Source organism: Vanellus vanellus (genome assembly GCF_965231255.1).
Source record: "Vanellus vanellus genome assembly, chromosome: 1".
Lineage (NCBI taxonomy): Eukaryota > Metazoa > Chordata > Aves > Charadriiformes > Charadriidae > Vanellus > Vanellus vanellus.
This window is the reverse complement of record NC_138905.1, coordinates 1481538-1504301: the sequence shown is the minus strand read 5'-3', so window position 1 is coordinate 1504301 and position 22764 is coordinate 1481538. Positions and strand designations below refer to the sequence as shown.

The 22764-nt window shown below is 47.8% G+C and overlaps 1 protein-coding gene across 1 annotated transcript in view; it reads right to left on the bottom strand.

Annotated features, from left to right (window-relative positions):
• The window catches only part of NRF1 (nuclear respiratory factor 1), a 76254-nt gene that overhangs the window by 11540 nt on the left and 41950 nt on the right, over window positions 1-22764 (bottom strand). The window contains exon 10 of the mRNA XM_082490165.1: window positions 19493-19617. Coding sequence (XP_082346291.1) covers window positions 19493-19617 — 125 coding nt within the window. The remainder of the gene's footprint in view (window positions 1-19492; window positions 19618-22764) is intronic.

Here is a 22764-nt window from a genome sequence, read left to right as displayed (position 1 = left end):
AAAACAGGAGGGACTCTGTTACACGTCACTGCTACTGGTTTTAAAAAGGACAGTCATACAAACAGGACATTGAGCAGCTCTGTCCAGCTGTCTGCAGTCACATGTGTGTTCTGACAACACGGCAGGTATCGTTGCTTACAATAAAGGTAACACAACCACCGGTACTTAAATAACTGCAGAGCAACTGTGTCCTTCAACTGAATCCTGGAGCTACGATCATTCCTATCCTCACCAAGACAGGTAACTGCGGTGCTGCAGACTACCTGGTGTGTTACTGCTAACACAAAAGAGCACTGTTTGGCATGCACGTTAAAAGCTCCCACAACAGACTTTTATTAAATCCACATTGCTGTGCATGGGAAACTTGCTTGCCAAGATTTCCAGAAATTATCATCTTGACCACCTCCCTTTTTGGGGACTAACTCGAGAGGCCTTCAAGAGGGGGGAAGGACATGCAATGGGCATGAGCGCCTATCTTCGCAAAACCAAAACACATCTCTGTAACACGTTTAAATCACACCAGCTAAAACGAGTGCTCTCAAAGTCACGTTACCCTGAAAAATCCTCTGACCATAGAGAAGAAACATCCACAAACTAAACGCGTCCCTTAAGATATGAGGTGTTGACATGACACCATGGATGGGATTTCACCCAAAGTCAGCTGCAGAAATCAAGCATTTCAGGAATCCTACCACACTCGATGGTGACAAAAGAAGCAGAAGACATCTCTTGACACAGGCACCTACTTTAAGATAAGACAAACTGTCTTCTGAAAGTATGCCCTCACCTCTCTCTCTCTCTTCCTCACACAACTACTGCTAGAGCATCAATGACTAACTCAGATTAGATGTCTCTTAGGACAAGACGGAACGGTTTCCACCATTGGAAAAAGCCCATGCAATGACTTAAGCTCTGAGAACTTTCTAGGCACACAACAGTCACAGCTCTTCCCTGCACATCCTCTGTGCCATTCATTTCAAAACACAAAAGTGTTCCACCAAATGATAATTTGAAAAAAGGCTGCAGTCCCTATTCTGCTGGCTGACCGCAAGCATACCTCAAGATCATCCATCACCTGTCTTTTCAAAATCCATTCTGGTCAAAACCACAACAAAGAGTAATATAACAAGGCATCTGAAGTTTTGATAGCAAAGTTGAGTCATGGCAGCTCACAGACGGACCACGAAACTGAGTGTTGCAATCTAGTAGGTTACATCATAGCCCTGAGTTTTCCTTAGAACAGAAGATAAGCACAGGAGACAAAACAAGATGTAACATTTACATCAACAACTGCACGGGAGGTAGGAAGGATAGCCCTGGAGCCACTATTTCCTTCCCTGCATCCAACCCACCTTCAGGATCACATCTCAGTCTCAGACTGGGCATCACCTACCTGCTTAAACTGTCAGTGATTTGTTCTCTCCTTAGCCTTGGCTCCTCTTGTTCTGTTTCAATGAGTTTTCCTTCTCTGCTCATTCAGGGCAACAGGAGCTGCTGCCTCAGTGACCAGTAAAGCCTGGTTGATCTGGGACCTCCAGCCCTATGCCATCAGAAAGGCATGGGCCAGGATGCAACACCATGCTTATCGGGCTCATTCTTCCTTCTGCTCGTTTAGCGTCAGCAAAGACCGCTATACACTTGGCATTTTGCGTCAAGGTGTTTTAAAACCTAAGTTGGGATGTTTGTTTTTTATTTATCCCCAAGTCTTGGTTAGAGACCAATCTTCCTCCTCTAGCTGCGAGAGGACAGCTCATCACACTACCATCTTTGATACATTGCTATTTTCTTGCTCTCTACAAGGAGGGAAGAGTCACAGCTAAGCCAAGATCTGAAACACCTTTGGCTTAATCTCCCTGATTTCTTGGTCTTTTACCTTTGCCTCTAAGGCAATGCACCCTCACAAAGGGACCACTCAGTTACTTGTGGCTCCTTTCAGCAGACCACAGCAGCGCAGGTGTGTCTGCACCTCCTGCTTTATTCGATATGTGATCCAAGAGGATATAAGCCCAGTCTTCATCCCAGAGAGAGGGCCTAGAAGTCACCACTCTCCCTTGTCAAATGACTAACAAGATCCCTGAAGAGGATTCCAAAGTTTTGGGGGGTTTTGAGTTTTGGGGTTTTGGTTTGATTTTTTTTTTTCCCCCCCAGTTCTTTTTAAGTTGCAGTACTTTAAGACAAAAAACGCTGGGGGTGGGATTCCTGATTTACAGGAGTCTCTCTTGCTGGAGAGGACAGCCCAACATATCAAGTGACATACAGACAGGGACTCAGCTATGCTCATGGAATTATCTCCTCTGAAGCCCCAACATTTCCATGGAAAGAGGAAGACCCCAGTGAGCCAACCTGATACCCAGACTCTTCCCTGGCACAGTAAAGACCCACAGTCTTCAAGTAGTGCTGACAAACGTCTCCTTCTGCGATGACACTTCCCAACTGCCATGCACCTCTGTCTTTGCAGCCCTTTCCTGACATACCAGAAGTCTTCCATCTGCAATCATCTGCAGCGAGGACAGCAACATAAGGAAAAACCTGCAGTTATTTTTAACATTGGAAACGATTAATCTGAAATCCCGGGTCTTCTGTTTCATCCTCATTTTGACGTAGCTGAAAACTCCTGTGAAAAGGGTGCTTGGGAAAGGAGGCAAAGCAGCAGTCTGGTATCCTGACGGTGGATTAGCTTCACGCCTTCAGCCCTTGTGTCTTACATAAGGTTACCTGTCCCTCCCTCTCCCCTTCATGGGGTGTTGAGGGTGAATTTAGAGCTTGATAACAGGACCTGGACATTGGCTGGGGCAGAATAAAGCTGTCTGTTCCAGCTCAGTTCTTACCTAGACCTCACACATTAGTGCTGGGTCCCCCAGAGCATGTCACTCTAAAAAACCCAACCCAATCTGGTGAGGTGACAAAACACGAGGAGCTATGTGTCTACCTGTGAAAAGAAAGCTTTTTTTACCGGACTCCACAGACGAAAGCTTAGCGAGTAACCCTTCTAAGCTTCCTTGATCGGCTGGCTTTGCTGTGGAGTGAAGGGCACACCTGATAAGATTAGCAGTCTATCATGGTCAATCATGTATATAGGAAACACGGTTAAAAACAGAGAAACTACAGCAACCCCAAATGTCTGCTCAAGTTGGGAATCGCTTTTCTTACGGTCTGTTTTCCATTAATAAAAAAAGGCAGAGCAGACTTATCAGTGCAAAACTTCTCAAAGGAGAGGTAGGAAACACCTAAGAATAAATCAGAACCTGCTTCTCTTATGGACAGGCGGCAATACACACCTTAAAGGTTCTGGACAATCCCCTAATAGGGATCCCTATTATATTTTGCCATAAATACTTTACTGACTCGCCTGCTATGCCATTAACATCCACAGGGGCTCTTCCAGAGGATGAATTGCATATCAAGACGGACTCTTATCCTGCCTTTAAAAACAGCCTTTAGGGTCCTGTATTTTCTATATGGTTTTATTAAAGGCTACTGTGAGAATGAAGGCAGGGTACCATCTAAAATGGGTAAAATGTCATATTACTTGAATGACTAAAGTCCATTTTATAATAAATTCATTTGAATTGAATCATATGTATTTTTTAAGCACTGAAATATCACCTATTCTAATGAAGCAGATAATTATTTGGCAGAGTTTCTGCAGGAACACTGGGCACCCCTGCAAATCATAAATAGCATGCAAGGGGAATGCAGTCGCATATCAAGACAGATGTGCCCACAGTCCAAAATCTGGTGGAATTCCACTGGCAAAAGCGTCAGCAGTCACACACACAAGCTCTCGTATCTATGCTCCGGTGCTGCATGACACACGGGAGAGCCTACTTCTTTACTTAGTTTTCTGCTATAGCGTTCGGTCTGTAGTTTCTTAAAGCCGATGGGTGCTGAAAGCGTATTTGTGGGCTTTTCTCTCATTTGCATTGCTGCTTTAACTCTGCATTGTGTCCGTGACCTTTAAAAAGCCAAATTTTACAAATCCCAAAATCACAACCTCCCCGCAACCCCATCCATATCACCACAGTACCGCTGCTTGAGTGTCATTAAAATACGGGCTCTGAGCCCAGCTCTGTCCTGCTCCTCACTAATTCTTTACTTAAGTAACAATTACGAGAGAGCTCGGCTTGCGTAAGGCTAGCAGGGTTGGGCTGTATGATATTAGCACACCCCAGAGGCATGCGCATCCCTACCCCGCAGCCCAAACCCCATCCAGGCACAGAGCAGCGGCTGAGAGAGCCATTACAGGATGCCTGGATGTAAAAATACATCCGATGTCTGATATCTTCCCCTTGAAAGTGTGAAAGGAGGAGGGGGAAAAAAAATAAAATAAAAAAAAGAGGCAGATAGATATAGCCCTTTTAACCCCAAGAAACACCACATAGTCAGGAACCTAAAGGAACAAGTGGAACATACTGACGACAGTCAAATCCCGTTATTCCAAACTACCACCACAAAAATCCACTCACCTGATGAACTCTCTGCTAGGCTCCACTTGCAACCTGAATAGTCTGCTGCTAGGAAGCCTGACAATAAAATGCAAGTGTAAAAGGCTGAACAAAGGCCAAATACTACAGTTAGGGAGGGGGGGGGGGAGCATTAAGTGAGGCAATTAAGGTATTCATAAGAAATACATTCTTTTGCTTACGAGGTAAATTAAAAAATTCAAAGTCCACATATGAGTAAAAAAGTCAATGTCCACATGAGTAACACTCCAGTATTAGGCCCAATAACTTAAAATATTTCTACCTCTATACAGGACATTATGTTCATAAGTGGGAGGTGGAGTAAGTGGGAGACACGTATAAGGTACTTCCAGATATTTGTAATGTATTTTACAAATATTTAGATGAATGGCTTAATTGGACCAGAGAGGCCCGATGAGAAACGGCTGCAGAGAAGTGAGAGTAGTAAAATCCATCTCAGAGAAGCTAAGGCCGCTTCCAATAAAGCTCTCCACTATTCCCCGAGTACCGAGGGCTGAGAAATGAATGAGAAGCAGAAATGGCTGCCAAAGTGGCATTTCTATGTATCCCAGGAGCACGAGGCTAGAAAGTTCATGAAATCCAGGCGCTCGGCCTCGTTGGTCTCTGAAAGGAGCTCGATGTGTTTTTTAAGGCTACAGCAGACTCAGATCTCAATGAGTTTCACAAGTTCGTACACTGCGCGATAGATCACATGTGAACACGGACATTAGCATATACTACAGAGCATTTAGCACATGGGGATATAAAGCAGCTATTGTTCTGGCGGTAAGGTAATACGTAACCAGATAGTCTCTGGCTTCATCTAAAAAACATTTTCCCAGCATTTCGCTGACTTGTTCAGCGGGAGCCTCTCCGCTACAACAGAGTGCACATTCATGGCCAACGAATGGGTCCAAAGCGATGGGTTCTCTCCCCCGGTGCCCCACTCCCGGCTCCCGCGCCCTCCTCGCCAGGGGAAATCATGTTCTTAATCCAAGAGAGGTGACATGAACTCACAGCCAAGCAAGGTGCGCAACTTTTGAGGAGGCCAACGCCTCGGGAAGGCATTCAGAGCTTTACCTTGCAGGTATGGAAAGCTGCAACTCGGGTGTCTCTGCTGGAGCCTTACCTTACACTAGTTCCCGCGCTAGCGACGAGGAGGTAAGCACTCTTCTTTTATCCTCAAGGGGGGGGGGGGGGGGGGGCGGGGAAGGGCTAGATGCACACCTTAAGGCTCCTTTTTTCCCTCTTCTTCAAAGCATACCCTTCAAATCTAGCTATAAGAGCACCCCTGCTACAAACCAGCACACCCCTTTGTTGCAACGGCGTTAAGCGTCGCAGCGCTTTGGCGTCTGCAGCCGGTCTTCTTTCTAGGACAAGGGACCCATTTGGCACGGATCCCCTCCCTCCCTCTGTGCAGGACCTGGCCCATCCTCAGCAAGGTAAGCAATAAATCATGGCGAATACACGACTCAGATGTGGAACGTATCATGTAAAGAGCAAGTTTTTACAGTCCACATTCCTCCTTTTTTCCCCGCACACCACCGTCTTCCAGTACCCGGGCTGCACGGCAGGTGGGATGGGTTCCTACCTCTCTCTCCCAAGAGTACTTATTCTTGGTATGCTACTGCCTCTGGCAGATTCCTTCCTTTTAAACCCTGCACATCTGTTGATTAAAAAAAAAAAACAAAAACCAACCACAACCCAACTTGGACTCTGGCCTGGTGACTGACGGCACAGAACATTTGTGTATCCCGGCAGAGCCCGAGCCGCACAGGCTGGGTGGTAGGAAGCCTCTCTGCACGCCAAGAGAAGGCAACGATGGACGCAGGGAGAGAAACCATCATTTGCTTTGCAGAAACATGGGGTCTTCCAGGTGTTTTCTCCCTGAGGGTCTCACCCCGGGTACGCAGAGGCCCATAAAGGGGAGACTCGTGGCACACGGACCCGCGCGGACAAAAAACGCAAGAAGAATCGAGCGGCCGCTTGTGTAACAGTCTGTCCTGTCGCTTCCCAGGGCAGGAAAGAACAGGTCGGAAACTGCTTCCCGAGAGAGAAAGGAGCTGCGGTGGCTGGAGAATCCCTTCTGCTTTGCATCTGCTGCAGATGATTCAGACCGGAGTCCCGCTCACAGGCTGTAGGAACGGCTGCTCTGCCTCAGACCGCAGGTCCATCCGGACCAGAAGTGAGAAAGCACATCTCTGACAGCAGCAAACAAGCAGAAAGGCTAAAACCCGGCCAAGTCCAAGTCTTGTTCATTTGCAGCAGGACTTCAAACCTCTTAACGCTTAACTCCTATTTGGAAGTGCGACTCAGGCCCTTTTTTGCCAAGAAAATGTCCCAGGAATCTCCGAGAAGATTTGGCCGAGGACATTGTAAGGCATCTGCGGCTTAGAGCAACAGGAAACAACCACGGGCCAAATTCACCGATGGTGTATAATTGAACACAAACACCCCCAGATGCTGATCCCTGCGACTTCAAAGGAGTCAAACATACTATATTTATGCCAGCAATAAAACTCAGCTTCCATTAGCTATATGTTCACCATTTAAATGCAGTGGTCCTGTTGTGCACACACCAATTAGAATCCCCTAATGCTCGGAAGTACAAAGCTAGGGTTTTTTTGATGGGAAGAGGTGGAAAGGAAGAGATCAGGAGGCTCAGGGGAATAGCAGAGAACCTTTCACTGCGAGGTCTCGCGTTCAAATCTGTCATAGGCCAGCGGTAACAGATGGCCACTTCTGAAGGCTGTTCTGTGGCTTACACGAAATGAGGGATTGTCTCAGGCCACTGGTGGACAACGTATTGAAGCTACAAACACACTGCTGGTGGTTTCTGGCAGAGACGGTAGAGAAACCAAGGGATTACACGGGTATGAAGCAACTGCTGCCTACCTGATCAAAGGCACCTCCGTCCTGGAGGGAATTGAGGCAAATTGCTGGCAGCTTACAGCTGCCGCTGCCCGCGCGGTGCAGGAACCTCTGGCTGCACAAGCCTGGATCTCGGTCAGAGACTGCCTGCTTCAGCTGTCATCGGCTCCTCCGACTCGTCAGCACCAGTCCCCGTTCACTGAACTTCCCTTCGGACGTGCTTGAGGTTTTGAGGATCAAAGTCATGGAGGGGAAAATGGAGATGAGGAAGTTCAGGGTTGTGGGCAACAAGGAGGCAAACCCACGGGGAGGGAAAGTTTGCTATGGTCTGTACGCTGGGTATGGGAATAACAAATACCACCATGATTAATTTTAAACCAATTGCAAGCTAGTGTTCCCTCGGCCTTTCCCTTCTCAGAGTCTGAGTCTTCTCCAGGGCACACTTTAACTTTCTGTGGGCAGACGGCAAAAAAGTCCACCAGTGACCGAGTATCCCTTGAGCAGAAGGGGGTCCACGCGAGCCATCGGAAAGCGTTACTCAGAGAGAAATTTGTATACATCAAGGAATAAATAAAGCCAAAGGATATGGGGGGTGGGTAGAACAAGTCAAATTCAGGCTTAGAAACGCCACCTCTGGTTTTGAAAAAAGATTCAGAGGAAGCCTCTTCAGGAGAAATTGCCCTTTTTTTTTTTTTTTTTCTTCTTGGAACCTGTTTCACAGCTTCACGTCGACTCACAGAAGCACGCGTGTGCTCCCGACCCAGCGAGCACGCTTTGCAGCGGTGGCTGGTGTGGCTTCAAACATACCAACCTGCTGATGGACCGGTGCAGCCAAGGAGATAGCAACCTCCTGCAACAAGCAGAAACCACCATCCCGCTCTCATGTGCTGGCCTGCCAGGGTCTGCAGTGCGGGGAAAATAGGGCGATTCCCCTGCAATCTTCCTGCACAGCTGTTTACTAGCTGCGGATTACCGCTGTCACATGAGCTGCTTTACAGCAAAGCCAAGCTGTCTTCATGAGCTGAGAAGGTCACTGGGAGACAGGGGCCTCCAGGGACAAACACACCGCCCTCTGCTGCGACTGTGATTTACTTCCCAGAGGGACACCAGGCAGCAAGAAAAGCGTTCCCAAGTGGTCAGAGGGCAATGGTAAATGGTTTTACCTTCAAGCACAGCTATCTTTAGGACTCACCCAGTGAAAGGCGAGAGGAGGGGTTAACTGATCCTGGGGGTTAGTCTCATGCTGTCCATTTGCCAGGCTGCAATCAAGGTGTTGGAAGGCTGGAACGGTCCTTACAGTGACAAATTTACCTTCTCTTCCTGGTGTGCGCACAGGCGAGGGCATCCCACCCACCTTTAGGACAAGGCCACCCAAGTGTCACCAGGCAAGGGATGCCAAGGTGGAGTTGCATCTCCCCAGGCACTCGTGCAAGCTGCTGACACCTCAAAGCATAAATGAATCAATCCCATAGCAAGAAACGTTGTCCTCTTCAAACTCAAAATCTCACCACTGAACATCAGCGCCAATGAAGAAGAATGAGCTTCACTTGGAAAAACAGAAGTCTGAAGGTCCGGTACAGCCACTCGGGAAAATGAATTAAAACCTGCCATCTTCATCATTCTGCCATAGGCAGGTCTGGTTGACAACAAAAACATACATTTTTGCAAGCGAGATTGCTCACAGGCTCAGTGGTTGCAGGACGGGGCCCTTTACTATGCCCCAGAGGCACAAGACAGATGGGGTTGTGCTTTTAGGCTTTAAAACCAGCCCCTGCTACGGAGATCCAATGAAGAGGATAAATACAGCCACAGAATGATCCTCTAGACATGCTCAGAAAAAAAGAAAAAAAAAAAAAGCAAGAGAGGAACTCAAGAGGTCAGACCCTGCTAAGAAAGCAGCTGAGGCTGTTTTCAAAGAGGGGCAGAGCGCTTTTTAAGGCAAAGAAAACAAAGAGCACCTTGAGCTGTCAGGAAATGTCTACACCGCATCGTGCGCCTGGGAAGTGGGACCGCACAGTCCAAAGAGGAGCACGGGGTAGGGGAGGCCGTGCTGGGAACGAGAAGTGCAAATAGCTCCGCAGGAAGGAAACTCTGGCCTAATACGCAAGACTAAGAGCTTTGTAAATGGAGAGACACGCAAACCATGCCGCGATGCACTGAAGAGCTGTACTTGGGGAAGCCCCAGCTTGTAGCTTAGCTTACAGGGTATTTCTCCTTCTAGTGGGGTGCCTGGTGGGGGGGAGGGAGGAGAAGGAAGAGTTCACAATACCCATCTCATTTCATAAGATGCCTCACACGGTAACAACAGCTTGCTGGGATTTCAGCCAGCTTCCCATTTGGATCAGATTGCACCCCGCGCCCACTGACAGCCATTAAGAGCCTGGAGCTCACAAACTGCCCTCGGGTCAGACGAGCCTCCGTCCATTCAAAGCCCAGCAACATTTTCCACAGCTCTCCAGTTTACAGTGGGAAAGGGTGGCCTGATCCAGTCCAGCTCGTAGCCACAAGGGTACCTGCTAGAGAAGAACCGTGCCCTGCTGTCATGAAACAGCAGATTGCAGCCCAGTTCTGCTGTGACGCGGGGGCGCAGGGGGATTAGAAAGCCCCTCTCCATCTGCCCTGATTCAGTGTAATCACAGGCTGCTCTTTCAATTCCCCAAGCCCTTGAATGGTGCAAGGAGTAAAAGTGGGCACAGCACAGGTAGAAAAACAGCATCGACTTCCTCAGCTTTGTCTGCGGTCACAGCACTCACCCATCACTACACACGTGGGGATAAGGGGATGCTATTTCTCTAAGCAGGAGGCCAGCCACCTTGCAAGCTAAAATCTGCGCTGAAGGGTGCTCCACAGCAGGGACCGTTGCCCATCCTTACCCCCAGGCAGCGAGGGGTCCGTTGGGATCAGCTGCAGAAGAAACGGTGCCCTACAAGTCAAGACGCAAGTCTTGCTCCCCACTTTGGAAATCAGCTCGCCATGACAGCATGAAAGGAGGGTGAGCTGGGACCTCTCCTTTGGGATTGCCTGGAGGAGCAGGAGAATGAGCAGAGATCGCGCCAGCAGGATGATGAAGTTGTCCTTGGTTGTCTCCTGTCTGCTGTTAACTTGGAAGGTCTTCCCGAGATGGGCTACAATACCAAACGTCTCACAGGGCTCAAAAAGCTGAGGGGGGCTGCCACACACTCAGCAAAGGTTTGAATAAGTTGTTATTACGGGCAGAATTCATCACACATGAACTTCATCTGGGGAGCACTGAGAAAGGAGCAGCAAAGCAGAGGCTGGTTTTGATCTCTGCTTAATCTACCATCCACCCAGTTCAACACTTACGGGTTTGAATGCTCAGATCCACAGTCGAGCTCTGCCAGCATAGATGTGTCCAGCAGACAGGACAAAAAGCTGTTTTCCCCAGCCTGATGTTGCCTGTGCATGAGTACCACCACCCGATTCGCAAAGGTGGCAGAAGCCCCATGAAGAAGAAGCTCTGCTGGTACAGCTCTGCCAGCCAAGCCTCTGAGCTGGGTTAGGTTAGGCGTGGAGGAGGCAGCCTGGAAAAATGACTCACCGGCATCTGCAATGGGGCAGGAGAGTGATGCAGAACTAGGCAGCTTCACAGAGCTGGTTTTCTGACTCCACTTGTGCCCTTTTCTTTAGGCCAAGAGCTATGAATAAAACAGCAGCACGCTGAAGATGTGCAGCTTGTCAGGAGAGCACCTCCCTACCCCAACTGAGGGCCAAAGCACCGATCCCCAGACGGCCGCACTAACACAATCTGCTTGCAGACAGACTACACAAATACCTCCATCCCGATTCTTGGACTGAAAACAGGGGCAAGCAAAGAAATGCTTGTCTATCCAGTGCTGTGCTTCCAGACGTGTTTAGGGAAACACGCTAAGTATACTGACTGCCATTCCTTTCCTGCCCGTACTCCACCTCATCTCTTTTAGACAACAGCTTGCCAAAGGATTAGGATACCCATCTCTTGCAGGCATCCCAAAACCACTGCTGTAACCAAAATGGTTTACGTCCAAAGTCCTACTCAAATATTTAAGTCTTACAGTCCGGGTGCATATACATTAGGGAGATGGAAAACCCCCACCCCTCTTTCAAAAAAAAATCCTATACACTTCTTAATCACACATTTGTTAAAATGAGGACTGTACCCCATATAAAGACGACCAGGCCCCTTCTTTTTTTCTCAGGGTTCATCTTGGCTGAGCAAGCCTGGAGTTGTGCAGAGCTGCCCATCCCCATCACCTTACGTAGACATCAGGCAGAACGCATCTTCTCCACGAGCAAAGGTGATGTCCAACCATCCAGTGAGCCCAGAGCCTTATGTCCTGTCACCCCCAGATACCCAGATTCAGGGACGTTAGCATGAGGGGACCAGCTCAGGACCTCAGTAACGTGGCTCTCAAAGCCAAGGGGTTGAGGGCTTCGTCACCACAAATTGAACAAACGCCTGGGATTTAACGTGAACATTGGCAATGGTAAAGTCAACTCACAGAATCACCGAATGGTCAGGGCTGGAAGGGACCTCTGGAGATCATCTAGTCCAACCCCCAGTCTCGTTAAGAGATGGAGAAAGGCAAGATCCAGTGAATACAAATATATGCCATATATATAACTTCACCTGCCAAAAGGTTTGGCCTCTTTTCAGTAAGCGTCCTGCACTGAGCAGCTCCTCCTGAAGCCATGTGGCTTTTTGAGGGACTGTGAGATGAAGACGTAGAAGCCTGGACAAATATCATACAAATACACCAGATAAACAGAGCTTGAAATTCAACCTAGAAACACAATGGGTTTCTAGTCAAGCAGCACATTCATTCAGAGTGTTCCCAGCCAGATCGACATATTACTCTTCTGTGATGAAGGGTCACCATGGGAAGGAAGCTCAATCTTGGGCAATTTGGGAAAGCAACAACCCCACGCAATTAGAAAATAGGGTCACTGCTGCAGGAGGAGAGAAGCAGGAAAGCCATGCCAAGAAGGCCCTTGTTGAAACATATCTCTGTACGGAAGGCGATGGAAAACACCAACCCTGTCTGCTTCCTTAAACCCACCTTCATCGCCAGCCCAAGCCCACGCTGCAGACGGGTCAGGCATGGTGGGAACAGCACCTCCCGCACCCAACATGCTCATGTTTCTGTTCTTCCACGCACGAAGCAACCACCTCCCTTTGCCTTCTCAGCCCTGAAGATTTCAGGCCAAACATTCCTTAAAATCCATCTGCCACAACGAAGCTGAGCCTTTACAGAGGAAAAAAAGAAAGTTTTCATCCTGACTGCTGCCCCCGAGATGGCTCGTTTTGGCACTAGAGTGGATGCATGTGCAAAACAATTGGGATCCCTCAAATATGAAACTTCCCAACACGGTAATTCAGAAGACAGATCGACGAACACCACGTCAGGAGATCTGAATTTTCTAAGAGAAATTCAAGAGCAACAGAAAGAACTTCAGCTTTCTGTTACTATCGCGAAGAGGCAAACTGCCTCAGGTTGTAAGACCAGAACTGCTTTAAAGCATTGCAGCAGGCAGCTTCTCTTTTAAATTTACAGATAAAGAAGAAACCCTGCCCAGCCTGGAGTCAATACCAGTCCTGCTTCCTCTTCCAGACCAGAACAAAAGGGAACATATTGCAACTATGCTGAGAGAGGAGGGCTGCTGCCTATTTCTTTAAATGTAATGTTAATGCCTTGTAATCAGCTTTAATTTTTAAACAGACCCAGCCCTCCTGTCCATTTCCCCTAATTCAGGACACGTGGAAGGTAAATGGCCTATGCTTAAACCGGGACAGCATCAGCTGTGACAGCTGGAGAGCCTGTAAGTCTCAACTGCCTGATAACAGGAATGGATGTCAAAACTCACCAGGGGAGGGGAAATGGGGAGGGCAAGGGAGGTGCTGGAGATGCCGTAAGGTCATCAAGAAGCTGGGAGATAAGGCCAGGCGGGGCATGGCTCATTTACTGGATGGAAACTCACTGAACCCACCAGGACTCAAAGAAACACTAGAATTGATCAAACGGCAAAGGACTTGGCAGTAACTCCCCACCCCTAATGAAGTTGGCTTCCCTTTCTGGGTATTGCTAACACCATCACAAACACGCCAAGGAGGAGAGACAAGCGTCTTTCAGAGGACAGCAAGAGATCAAGCCAGGAACCGAGCATCTCCTGGTGTCTCCCCAGGATGCTGCCTTCTCTCTTTGCGATCTCAAAGGCATATTTCAGAGCTAAAGAGCAGCGTGTAGACTTTACGTGAGACTTGGACACAGAACAGGGGCACAAGATCACCCAGGAAGTTCACCTTGCGCTCCTCCGATACCACTGCCATTGCAAAGAGGAGACCTGCAATATATCACGAGTACTCATCATATAAAACTGTCTTCCCCCAAGGAAATAGAATAACAGAGCCCATGAGCCTCCCGATCCCAAGAGCCAAGCTGTACCCAGAAATAACCATTCTGAGCCTCTGTCAAAGGACTTACCAAGGTCACTCAACAAGTCAAGAGAAACCTTAAAAGCCAGCAGCACTCAAGTGCCGTGGCATCCACCTCCAGCCTCCTGCTCTACTCAAACCACCCAGGCAAACTGTCTGTGTCGGCTTGCGCGAAGCTGCCTCCGCGCAACACCACTGCACGTTGGCGTAGGTAGCGCCTGGTTAGTTGGGTGGAAGGGAAAATCTGGCCACCAACACAGTACAAGAGGGACTCGTCCGAGCCACTATTTTTAGCCCTGGTTGGTGGACAGACAAATCCTAATCGTCAGTGGCAGCCGCCTCGTCATCAGTCCCAAGATGTCAAACCAAAGCCGCCGAGCGCCCATGACAGCCCAGTGTCAGAAGGACAGCCTGAGCCAACAGCACCGCCAGCGCTGCCCAAGATTAGCGCCCAGGAGTAACGCAGGACAGCAGCAAAAAGCAAGAGAGCCATCACGATGGGTTTAAAGCAGCACAGCAAGGCAAGCCATGCCAAAGCGAGCAGAAATCATCTGTGCTGGTAAGGTTCAGTGCAAACGGAGCAGCGGGTCCTGGAAATACTTTGGCCCCTGTCGTGCTGGGAAAGACCTAGCAGCACCATGCTGACTGCTGGCATCAAACCTGTGGCTGGTGTCCCACGATCCCAACACTGCATATTCCTCACCACCCACACTGGGGGCTCCCCGGATAGCCCAGATGTTGACACGGAAAGCGTGCCGATGTGGAGACAGCTGAGCTGCAGGCCAGTACCCCCTTCTCTACAGGGCACACACAGGGAACTGCATGTACTTGACACAGAATAAGCTCGTTTTAACTGAGGCTTATGCCAACACATTTTACTTGGAGTGCATCAGGGTCCTGTTGCTGACAACAATTCATTTATGCACAGTAATTTGTCCTCTAGGAAACACCTCTCCCTGTTCCTGGACCTGCTCAGGGCATGCAGGAACTCACACTCCACTTCAGCTCTCACTTCTGGCTGCCACCGGCTTCTCCCCTGTTGTATGAAATGCATCTGCAAAAATTATTTTCCTCACTTCTCCTTCAGATGGGGATTAAATCATACCTGCTTCAGGGCAATACTTCATTAAAAAAAAAAAACAAAAAACAAAAAACAAAACAACCAACTCTGTTCCTACTGGGAAGACCCTACAAAAAGCTCAACTCTCTCCTTCCTGTCCTCTTGGATGCAAGCAAGCTGATCTGCACTTGGCCAAGTCGCTAGCGACTCGTTTAGGTCCATCTTCCCTAAAAAGGGGATCCAACAGGAAAAAAAAGATTTATTTTAAAGACTGACATTCACCTCCAAGCCTCCCCCCATCTTTTTATTTTTTTTTTTTTTCATACAAAAAAAAGCCACTAGTTGCTAGCAGATCAGTGTGCTGCACCTCCCTGTCCCGAGGCATCTGAAAGCAAGAACAGGCAGTTCCCTTTGCTGGGTTTGCCCGATGTATCTCCCGCTGCTTTCACGCTCTCTGGGAGATGTGCACAGCCCAGAGAACAGGATCTCGACTCCTGCCTTCCCCTCCTGGATGCGCTTTCAACTGTAAACAGCCTATACAGAGCCCGACGAGACTGGCAACAGCACGCCAGGCCCGGAGGTCTCTCTGCTGCCGAGAGGAGGGTTCCCCATCTCCCATCTGCGCGGCCGAGGGTGGAGACAGGTATCCACCTGACACCTTATTGATTTCGTGCGGGAAAGCTCGGCAACCTCACCCAGGGATGAAGGCTTTTCAGCATTTAAACCGCTTCTGATATAGAAATCCCCAACTGGAACAGCTCTTCTGTGCAATGTTCCCCGTCACCCTAAATGCCGCTATAGGCTTGTTTATCCTATGCTAACTTGCAAGATGCGCTCCTGTACTGACGCCTTATTTCCTCTGTTTGCGAAAGCAGAGAGCTCGCTAATCCCCATTTGCCCACGTCAGATTCCTAATGCTCTCCCCGGGCTTCCATCACAACTCGATAATCCTGGCTCACCCCCAGCCATTAGCACGGCTCCCTTTGGTGGTATGGAGAACTGGGTTTGGATTTTTTGGATGACTGACGGAGGATGGAGAAGGGCAAGATGCACTGTAGGCTCCTCTTAGCGCCCACCTGTATGCTGCCATGCCACCACCAGGCACACCAGTGCATCTCCAGCAGCAAAGGGAGAACACACATCAGGAAAACGTGCTTTGGGGACAGGAAAAAGAGCAGCAGTTGCCACATGTGAGGAGCAAGGTGGACAAGCAAAGATCCATTGGGTCTCTGGCTGTGCCTAGCTCAGGTCTGTTAAATCAATTCCCCGGTCACAGATTGATTTCACATCTTCCACTGCCACTTCTCCTCTTCCCAACACGAGCTCTTTCCACCATATCTCTCCTTCCATGCTCTGTTTTTGAGCCCCAGGCTGGAGCTTTGGGCGTACCACCCCTCTTGCCTTCAAATCAGCCCTTGAAAATGCCGCACACTGCGCAGAAACCACAAATAACCCCAGGCTTGTGACGACACCGAGGCCATTAAACCGACCGTCCCTGGGCAGGGAGTCTGCTCTGTCCTTCACAGGCAGCACTGCGCACTGCTACAGCCCTGTGCAGGTACCGCTTAGGCAAAAGCTTCATCAATATTTAAAGATGAAACCAGGAAGCCCATAGCCCAAGCAGCTTTCAAACCCCTGATCAGATCAATGTCAAACAAAAGGCTGCAGTGTGAGGATGCTCCAGCAAGCGCGGCCCAGGCTGCAGCCTGGCACCGTCCCCTCTCCTTCCCAACACTGATCAGGTTTCTCTCCTCCGGCCCCAGCGGGCTAGGATGGCTCCAGCACCGGTCCGTCACACAGAGCTGCCCGTAGCACACACCGAAAGCAGCCCCCGAGCATAGAGTTTCCTCTTAGCGGAGCATTTCCAGTTTCCAGCCAACCTCAGAAATCGGTGCTGCTATAATCCCCTTCACTCGCTTTGAATCTTACTTTGCTTTAATGCCAGCCACTTAAGAACAAAACATCTGAGGCTCAAAACTGTGGGGTCATCGGTTCCAGCATCCCGACTCTGAGCAGATGCTCCAGAGTAGCAAGAAAACCATAATGCACTTAGCTAGTTTGACACTGCATGGGAGCAGGAGATCTTATTTCCCTTAGCTATAAATGCAACCGATCACAAGATTATCCACAGCCCTTTCGCAGTTCAGCCACGCTGCTGGGCTCCCTACCCCCTGCAATACCGAATTTAGCCCTAGCTTCCAAGACATCCACAGACGTACAGAAGTTGCCTCTTTTTAGCCGTCTCGGTTCTTTTGTATCACTTAATTATTATTCAGATGCCAGAGAGCAGATTGGAAAAACACTGTATCAAGATAGGAAAAAAAATAAAAATAAAAAGAGAATAATTACATCTAATGGCTAAAATCAATAAGATGGGGATAAATTTATGCTCCTTCTAGGGAAAGCGGTGTAGGTAAGGGATTGGAATCCCTCAGAAAGGACCTACACAAGGGTAAGAGCATTCCTAGAGAGAGGCATTTATTGGAAATATCAGCAAATTAAGACTTTGCAAGTAATAGTGAGCAGGGGGAATTTGCTGGTTAATACCATTATGGCTCTGGAAGTCATTTTCCTGCAACCAATTGCACTAAATCACTCCCCATTTCATCTCCTCCCCGCAGAATGACACGCAGAGCGGTTTGTCCCCACTGCATCAAATTAACGGAGCACTGGTGTCCGGGACGATGCTCACACTCACACCCTGGGCTTCAGGGTACGAAAAAGGCAGACAAATCCTCCGTGACCGTGCCAACGCTGAAAATCCATCTGCTCTCCATCTCCAGACAGAGACAGCAGGAATGGATACCAACATCTCCTCCATCCCTAAGGGAGATATATTAGCTGGTTACGTAATAAAACTAACAGCATGGCGCTTCCAAGGACTACCGTGCCGACAAAGCCCTTCCCCTTAATACCACCGGAGATTACAGCAAATCGAAGAAGAGTGGAAACAAGGCGAGGGGCTGCGGGTGAGGTTTTGCACAGAGGAAAATGCTGCAGTCTCTCCCCTTAATGCACTCTAAATCCCATCTGATTTCCAACTCTGCTGCTAAAAAAAAAAAAAAAGAAAAGGGCAAAAAAAAGCGCCTAGCCTGCGTTAAAATGATATTAATGCTGGGTGATTGAGGTAGAGTGACTCAGGAAGGGTGTGGAGGAGGAGAGGAGGAGAGTTGTTTAGGGGAAGCATCCAGAGGAATCCAGATCATGAAAGCATTTTGGAAGCAGACCAAAAGGAGCCAGGGGTGCAGATCTGCTAAAGGACGCTAACGTGCTTTTACAAATCTGATTAGTTGCTGGTTTTGAGCATCCAGGCTCAGATCCTTCCTTTGATAAACACACATCACTTATCCCCCTCATGCCGGGCTGCCGGCAAAGTGTAATACAACACAACCCTACTCTTCCCTCTCGATATCAGATGCATTCCCAGCTCTGAGGACAGAGTTTTCACTTCATTTCTGCTCCCTCTTCAGGCTGGCTGACTCCACAGCAAGAGACATCAAGTCGAACGCCCCGAGTAAAATTACTCGTCCCTCCACTGCCCCGTTTTTGCTGCCAACTAAATGCTGACGTTTTAAAATGTGTTCCCTATGAGATGAGGGTATTGATGGCAGTCGAACTGGAGGTCTCATCTAGCCACATTTCTGCTTTACATGCAAAGTGACAAGGCACAAAGTCATCCCTCTGCCACCCGACTGCACATCCTTGTTCCCCCTTTGACAATTTGAGTCCAAACAGCCCCACCCTCAAGGCAACGTTTCTTTACAGCGTCACACTTCCTATCCTTTTGGAGCTTATTTTGACACACCTCCTTCCATTTAATCAAAATAACCGGTGAGTTCCGCCTCTGAACTTGGAAAGCACGGTAAAGGCATCAGGCAGAAGTACAGCACAATTGGAGGCAGTGGACGAGCACCAACTAGATACATCCATAGGTTCCAGTATTGTCTCTTGAACCAGTTGCTGTGAATTTACTGTTTTATTCTCCACGAGCTTAGTTTGAATAACTGCAAAAGTCACCAGACTTGGCAGAAGAAACATCCAGATAAGAAGTGAGAAACGCTACAGAGAATCCCTAGAACTACGCAGTTGACTATGGTGGCAAGATGGAAAATAAAGCAGGAGGCAAACAACCTGAGGCTGACTGCCGAGGGATGACTGGAAGGTGCCACCCAAGCCGAAAAGCGACAGTTGCTCAAGAGCAGCCACCGAGCACGCAAAAAAAAAAAAAAGTCTTGAGAAAGGAAAGAAATGAGTGGGTAATAAAACATTGGTCATACTCTCTGCCACTTCCCAGTGAAGCGTTTTGGAGGTGAGTTTATTACAGCACAGACTAGTTGTGTTAGTTGACCAAGTCTGGTCCTCGCTGTGCTAGGCACTGTACAGCTATGGAGTGGGGAGCAGTCTTCCCCCCCCAAAACTAAGGCTAAATAGCAAGCTGGCAGGAGGAGGAAGAGAGCAGAGCCACCAGCACTACGGCAGTAAACAACAGGTTAGTGCTCCCATTTTGTCCTGGGCTTTTAAGTCACAACCTAGTTAGTGACAATCCACAGTGTGGCAGAACTATTTTACTAGTGAAAACTTGACATTTCAAGTAAAAGAGAGGAAAAACTCCTAGCTAAGAGCAAAGAAAAAAAACAATCCAAAGTGGAAGCTTTCTGGCAGCCTTACCATTGGCATCTTGGACTCCGGTAAGCGCTCCTACCGCTGCTGCAGTTTCACCAGATAAGACAATTTGTCCTCCACCTTGAAGAGTGGCTTCAGCAAGCGTGGCTACTGCATGGGCAGCTGCTTCACTGTGGGCACAAGGAGAAATAAAAATTAGGAGGACCATACAAACAATCAACTCCAGTAGCATCCATTTTAACCAGGCATTGTATGTCAAGAGAACAAATCCAGAGAGGAGGGATTGATACTGGGCCCAGATGAAGTTAATCAGAGCAGAAAATCTACAGTGGAGGAGGAATACATGGAAGAAGCTGCTTCCACTGGGTTTTTCCAGCTTGCAGATCTCTTGGAGCATCGTTGCCTTCTTACCTTCGCCTCCTTTTTCTTGGGAAAGCTTTCTAAAGCTTTCAGACAATCCAAGTAGTTACACCACATGGCTCCTTCCTGCCTCAGGTTTCTGGTACAAAACGCATTCTTTTGGCACTGTCACATTCTGAGACTCTACAGACTTTAGAGCTTTATCCTTTGTTACTGATTCCAACCACTTCACCTTGCACTGAAACAGGCCAAGAGGTTTACCATTACCAGGATCACATCAGCAGCTCCGCATTTACCTAAGATGGAGTACTTCTCCCCAGCCAAGTGGTTTAATAATTCTTTTTAATGAGTGATCGGTAACTTAGCACAGTATTCTTAAATTTCTTCATACAAATGAGGTCAGACCAAAGGTCCTTCTCATGCAGCAACCCTGCTGTGAGAACAGCCAGTATCAGATATTTAGGAAGGAGTGTGTACGTTCCTTCCCTTCCTACACCCTCTCAGCTTCCGACAGTCGGCAGCGTATTGATTTCCTACATCAGAGACTGCATCTGGACCATCACGTTTGATTTGTCTAATCCCCTTTCAAACCCATTTATACTTTTTGCTTCCACAACATCCTGTAGCAATGAGTACCACATTTGATTAGATGCCGTGTGAAGAAAAACTGCATTCTGCTACTCCGAAAACTACTGCCTCGGTGTGGCTGGGCAGCCCTGAAGTCTGATATTGTGAGAAACAGAAAATAACTGTTCCCTTTTTGTTTTCCTCATGATTTCACAGACTTCCAGTAATCTCTTTCCCAAGCTGAAGAGCCATAGTACACTGTGTTACTGTGCAAGGACTCTTCCTGCCTTCTGATCACTCTTGTCCTTTCCAGACTTTTTCTAAATGTAAGACGTGTTTGAGTGGGGTGACCATTTCTCACACTATTCCAGACGTAGACACACCTTGAGTTAGCCCAGGGGGCTGATCCTGGCTTGTTCTCTATGCCTTTCCCTACAATTCCTAATATTCATCTTACTCTTTTGACAATAAGTGCTCAGCAGTGATAAAACCCTCCTGGGAGGACAGTCCCCCGAATTTCTGAGAGGTGATTGGTAGCATATAGTTAACTCCTCACTGGGTATAAACAGGAGATACTTCTTTGTATATGTATCACTTTGCATTTATTGACATCACATTTTATTTACTAATTAGTTGTACAGGGTGCTGCGAGCTTCCTTCAGCAGCTGTCCAGATTTCTCCAGACCTTTCGGACAACTATTAGCTACTTCTGGTGAGCTACTGCTAGTCACAAAATTATTCCAAAGACACCGCCTTCCTGCAGCTGAATCTCCTACCATTTCTGATCTTAATGAATTAAAAAAGTAGGTATTTTCTTCAGCACTTTGTGTGGAAAAGAGATGGAAGGAGCCATCTAGAAGCTTCCCCTAGGATGCTTTTCCTTAACTGCCCCGCACATTCTGTGGTAGACCAATTGACTCAAATATTTTCCCAAGTACTTCCCACTCATTCATTCTTTTTCCCAATTTCCTGCTTAGATGCTGTACACTTTCCAACTGTATTCACTCAGGGTGTATTTTCATTTCTAAACAGCTCCTCTGTCTCTCAGAGTAGCTCTTAAACACTGCTACTGAACAAGAGTATTTTCTTCTGCTTTCCTACTCCCTCTGGCTAATCTCTCTTCTGAACCTGCAGCTACGTGAAGGCAGTTGTACTGCAGGAAGGCCACCTACAACACAGCAAACCTGGGGTAAGCGTGGATTTACTGATGTAACCCTGTTTCCCAGACTTCACACAGCATTTATTTGAATCCACTTTCAAGGGCAATTGAGCATTTTAATAATTTGTTACGGTAGCATCCCTGAAAATAATAATGATCTGCAGCATAAAAGCTTTTCCCAGTTACAGTGTGCTCCACAAACATTAATTGGTTCAAATCAATGAATTAACTACCCACCTCCACTTTGTCCTCTTTTCTAGGAGGCTTAATACTTCCCATCCTCAAACCTGACAGAGGTTGTGTCATCCATCAGGTCATGCTGTTGGCAGACGTACTGCTCTACACGGGACTATGAAGGACGCTGCGCTCTCTCAGTAGCCATTGGAACAAGATTCAGAAATGGCAGCTTTCAGCTAAATTAGGCATAAAGTTTCCAGAGCTGGGATGAGTCACCAGCTTTCAAGGACCAGAGCCTTGCTGAGATCTTCCTACAGGCAGGGGAAAGACTGCAGTCCTACAGCTGAAAGCTACAAGGAGCATTTTGTGGCAAAGGAAGAAGTATGCTTCTTTCCCATGGAAGGGTGTTGGAGGATAGTCACCAAGAAAGGTCTCCAGCCCTACCATGGTCAGTAGATAAAGAGGGTGACCACAAGCTGGGCAATAAAACACGAGGAGGCCCCTCATTCCCACTGCAATGCTGCTACAGTCTTCACATTGCTCCTGAACGACAAGCTGTTTGAACAGACTTATCACAGGGTTTTCCTGGGTATAAACAGAGCTGATCCTGTCTTGAGGCACAGTAGAGACTAAATGACTTGTTGAAGGCTCTTCCATTCGTGTTTTCCAGAAAATTGTCTTTAATTCTAACAACATTTATTTTTATTAAAGATTCTGAATTTCCTAAGTTAATGCAAGGAAAGGAACTGCTCACTGCGACCTTAAGAGCTAAAACTAGTAGCGATGGGATGAAATTAAAATCAAAAGCTCGCTGATGTTCTAGTCCAGAAGAACTTCTAAAAAAAAAAAAACCACATCGAAAAATCTATTGCCTGGAAGTGTGCAGGACACAAATTCCCCAAGTCGGATTACAGGGCTTTTCCCTGCACCTCCATGCCTAGTTACTTTAGCCGTTCTTCTTACAACATCCTAAAAAGATTGCTTGTTTTTAAAAGGCAATTTTATAGTGAAACTATTAGCAAAAAAGCCTACTTAACCAACATCCTATGGTAGC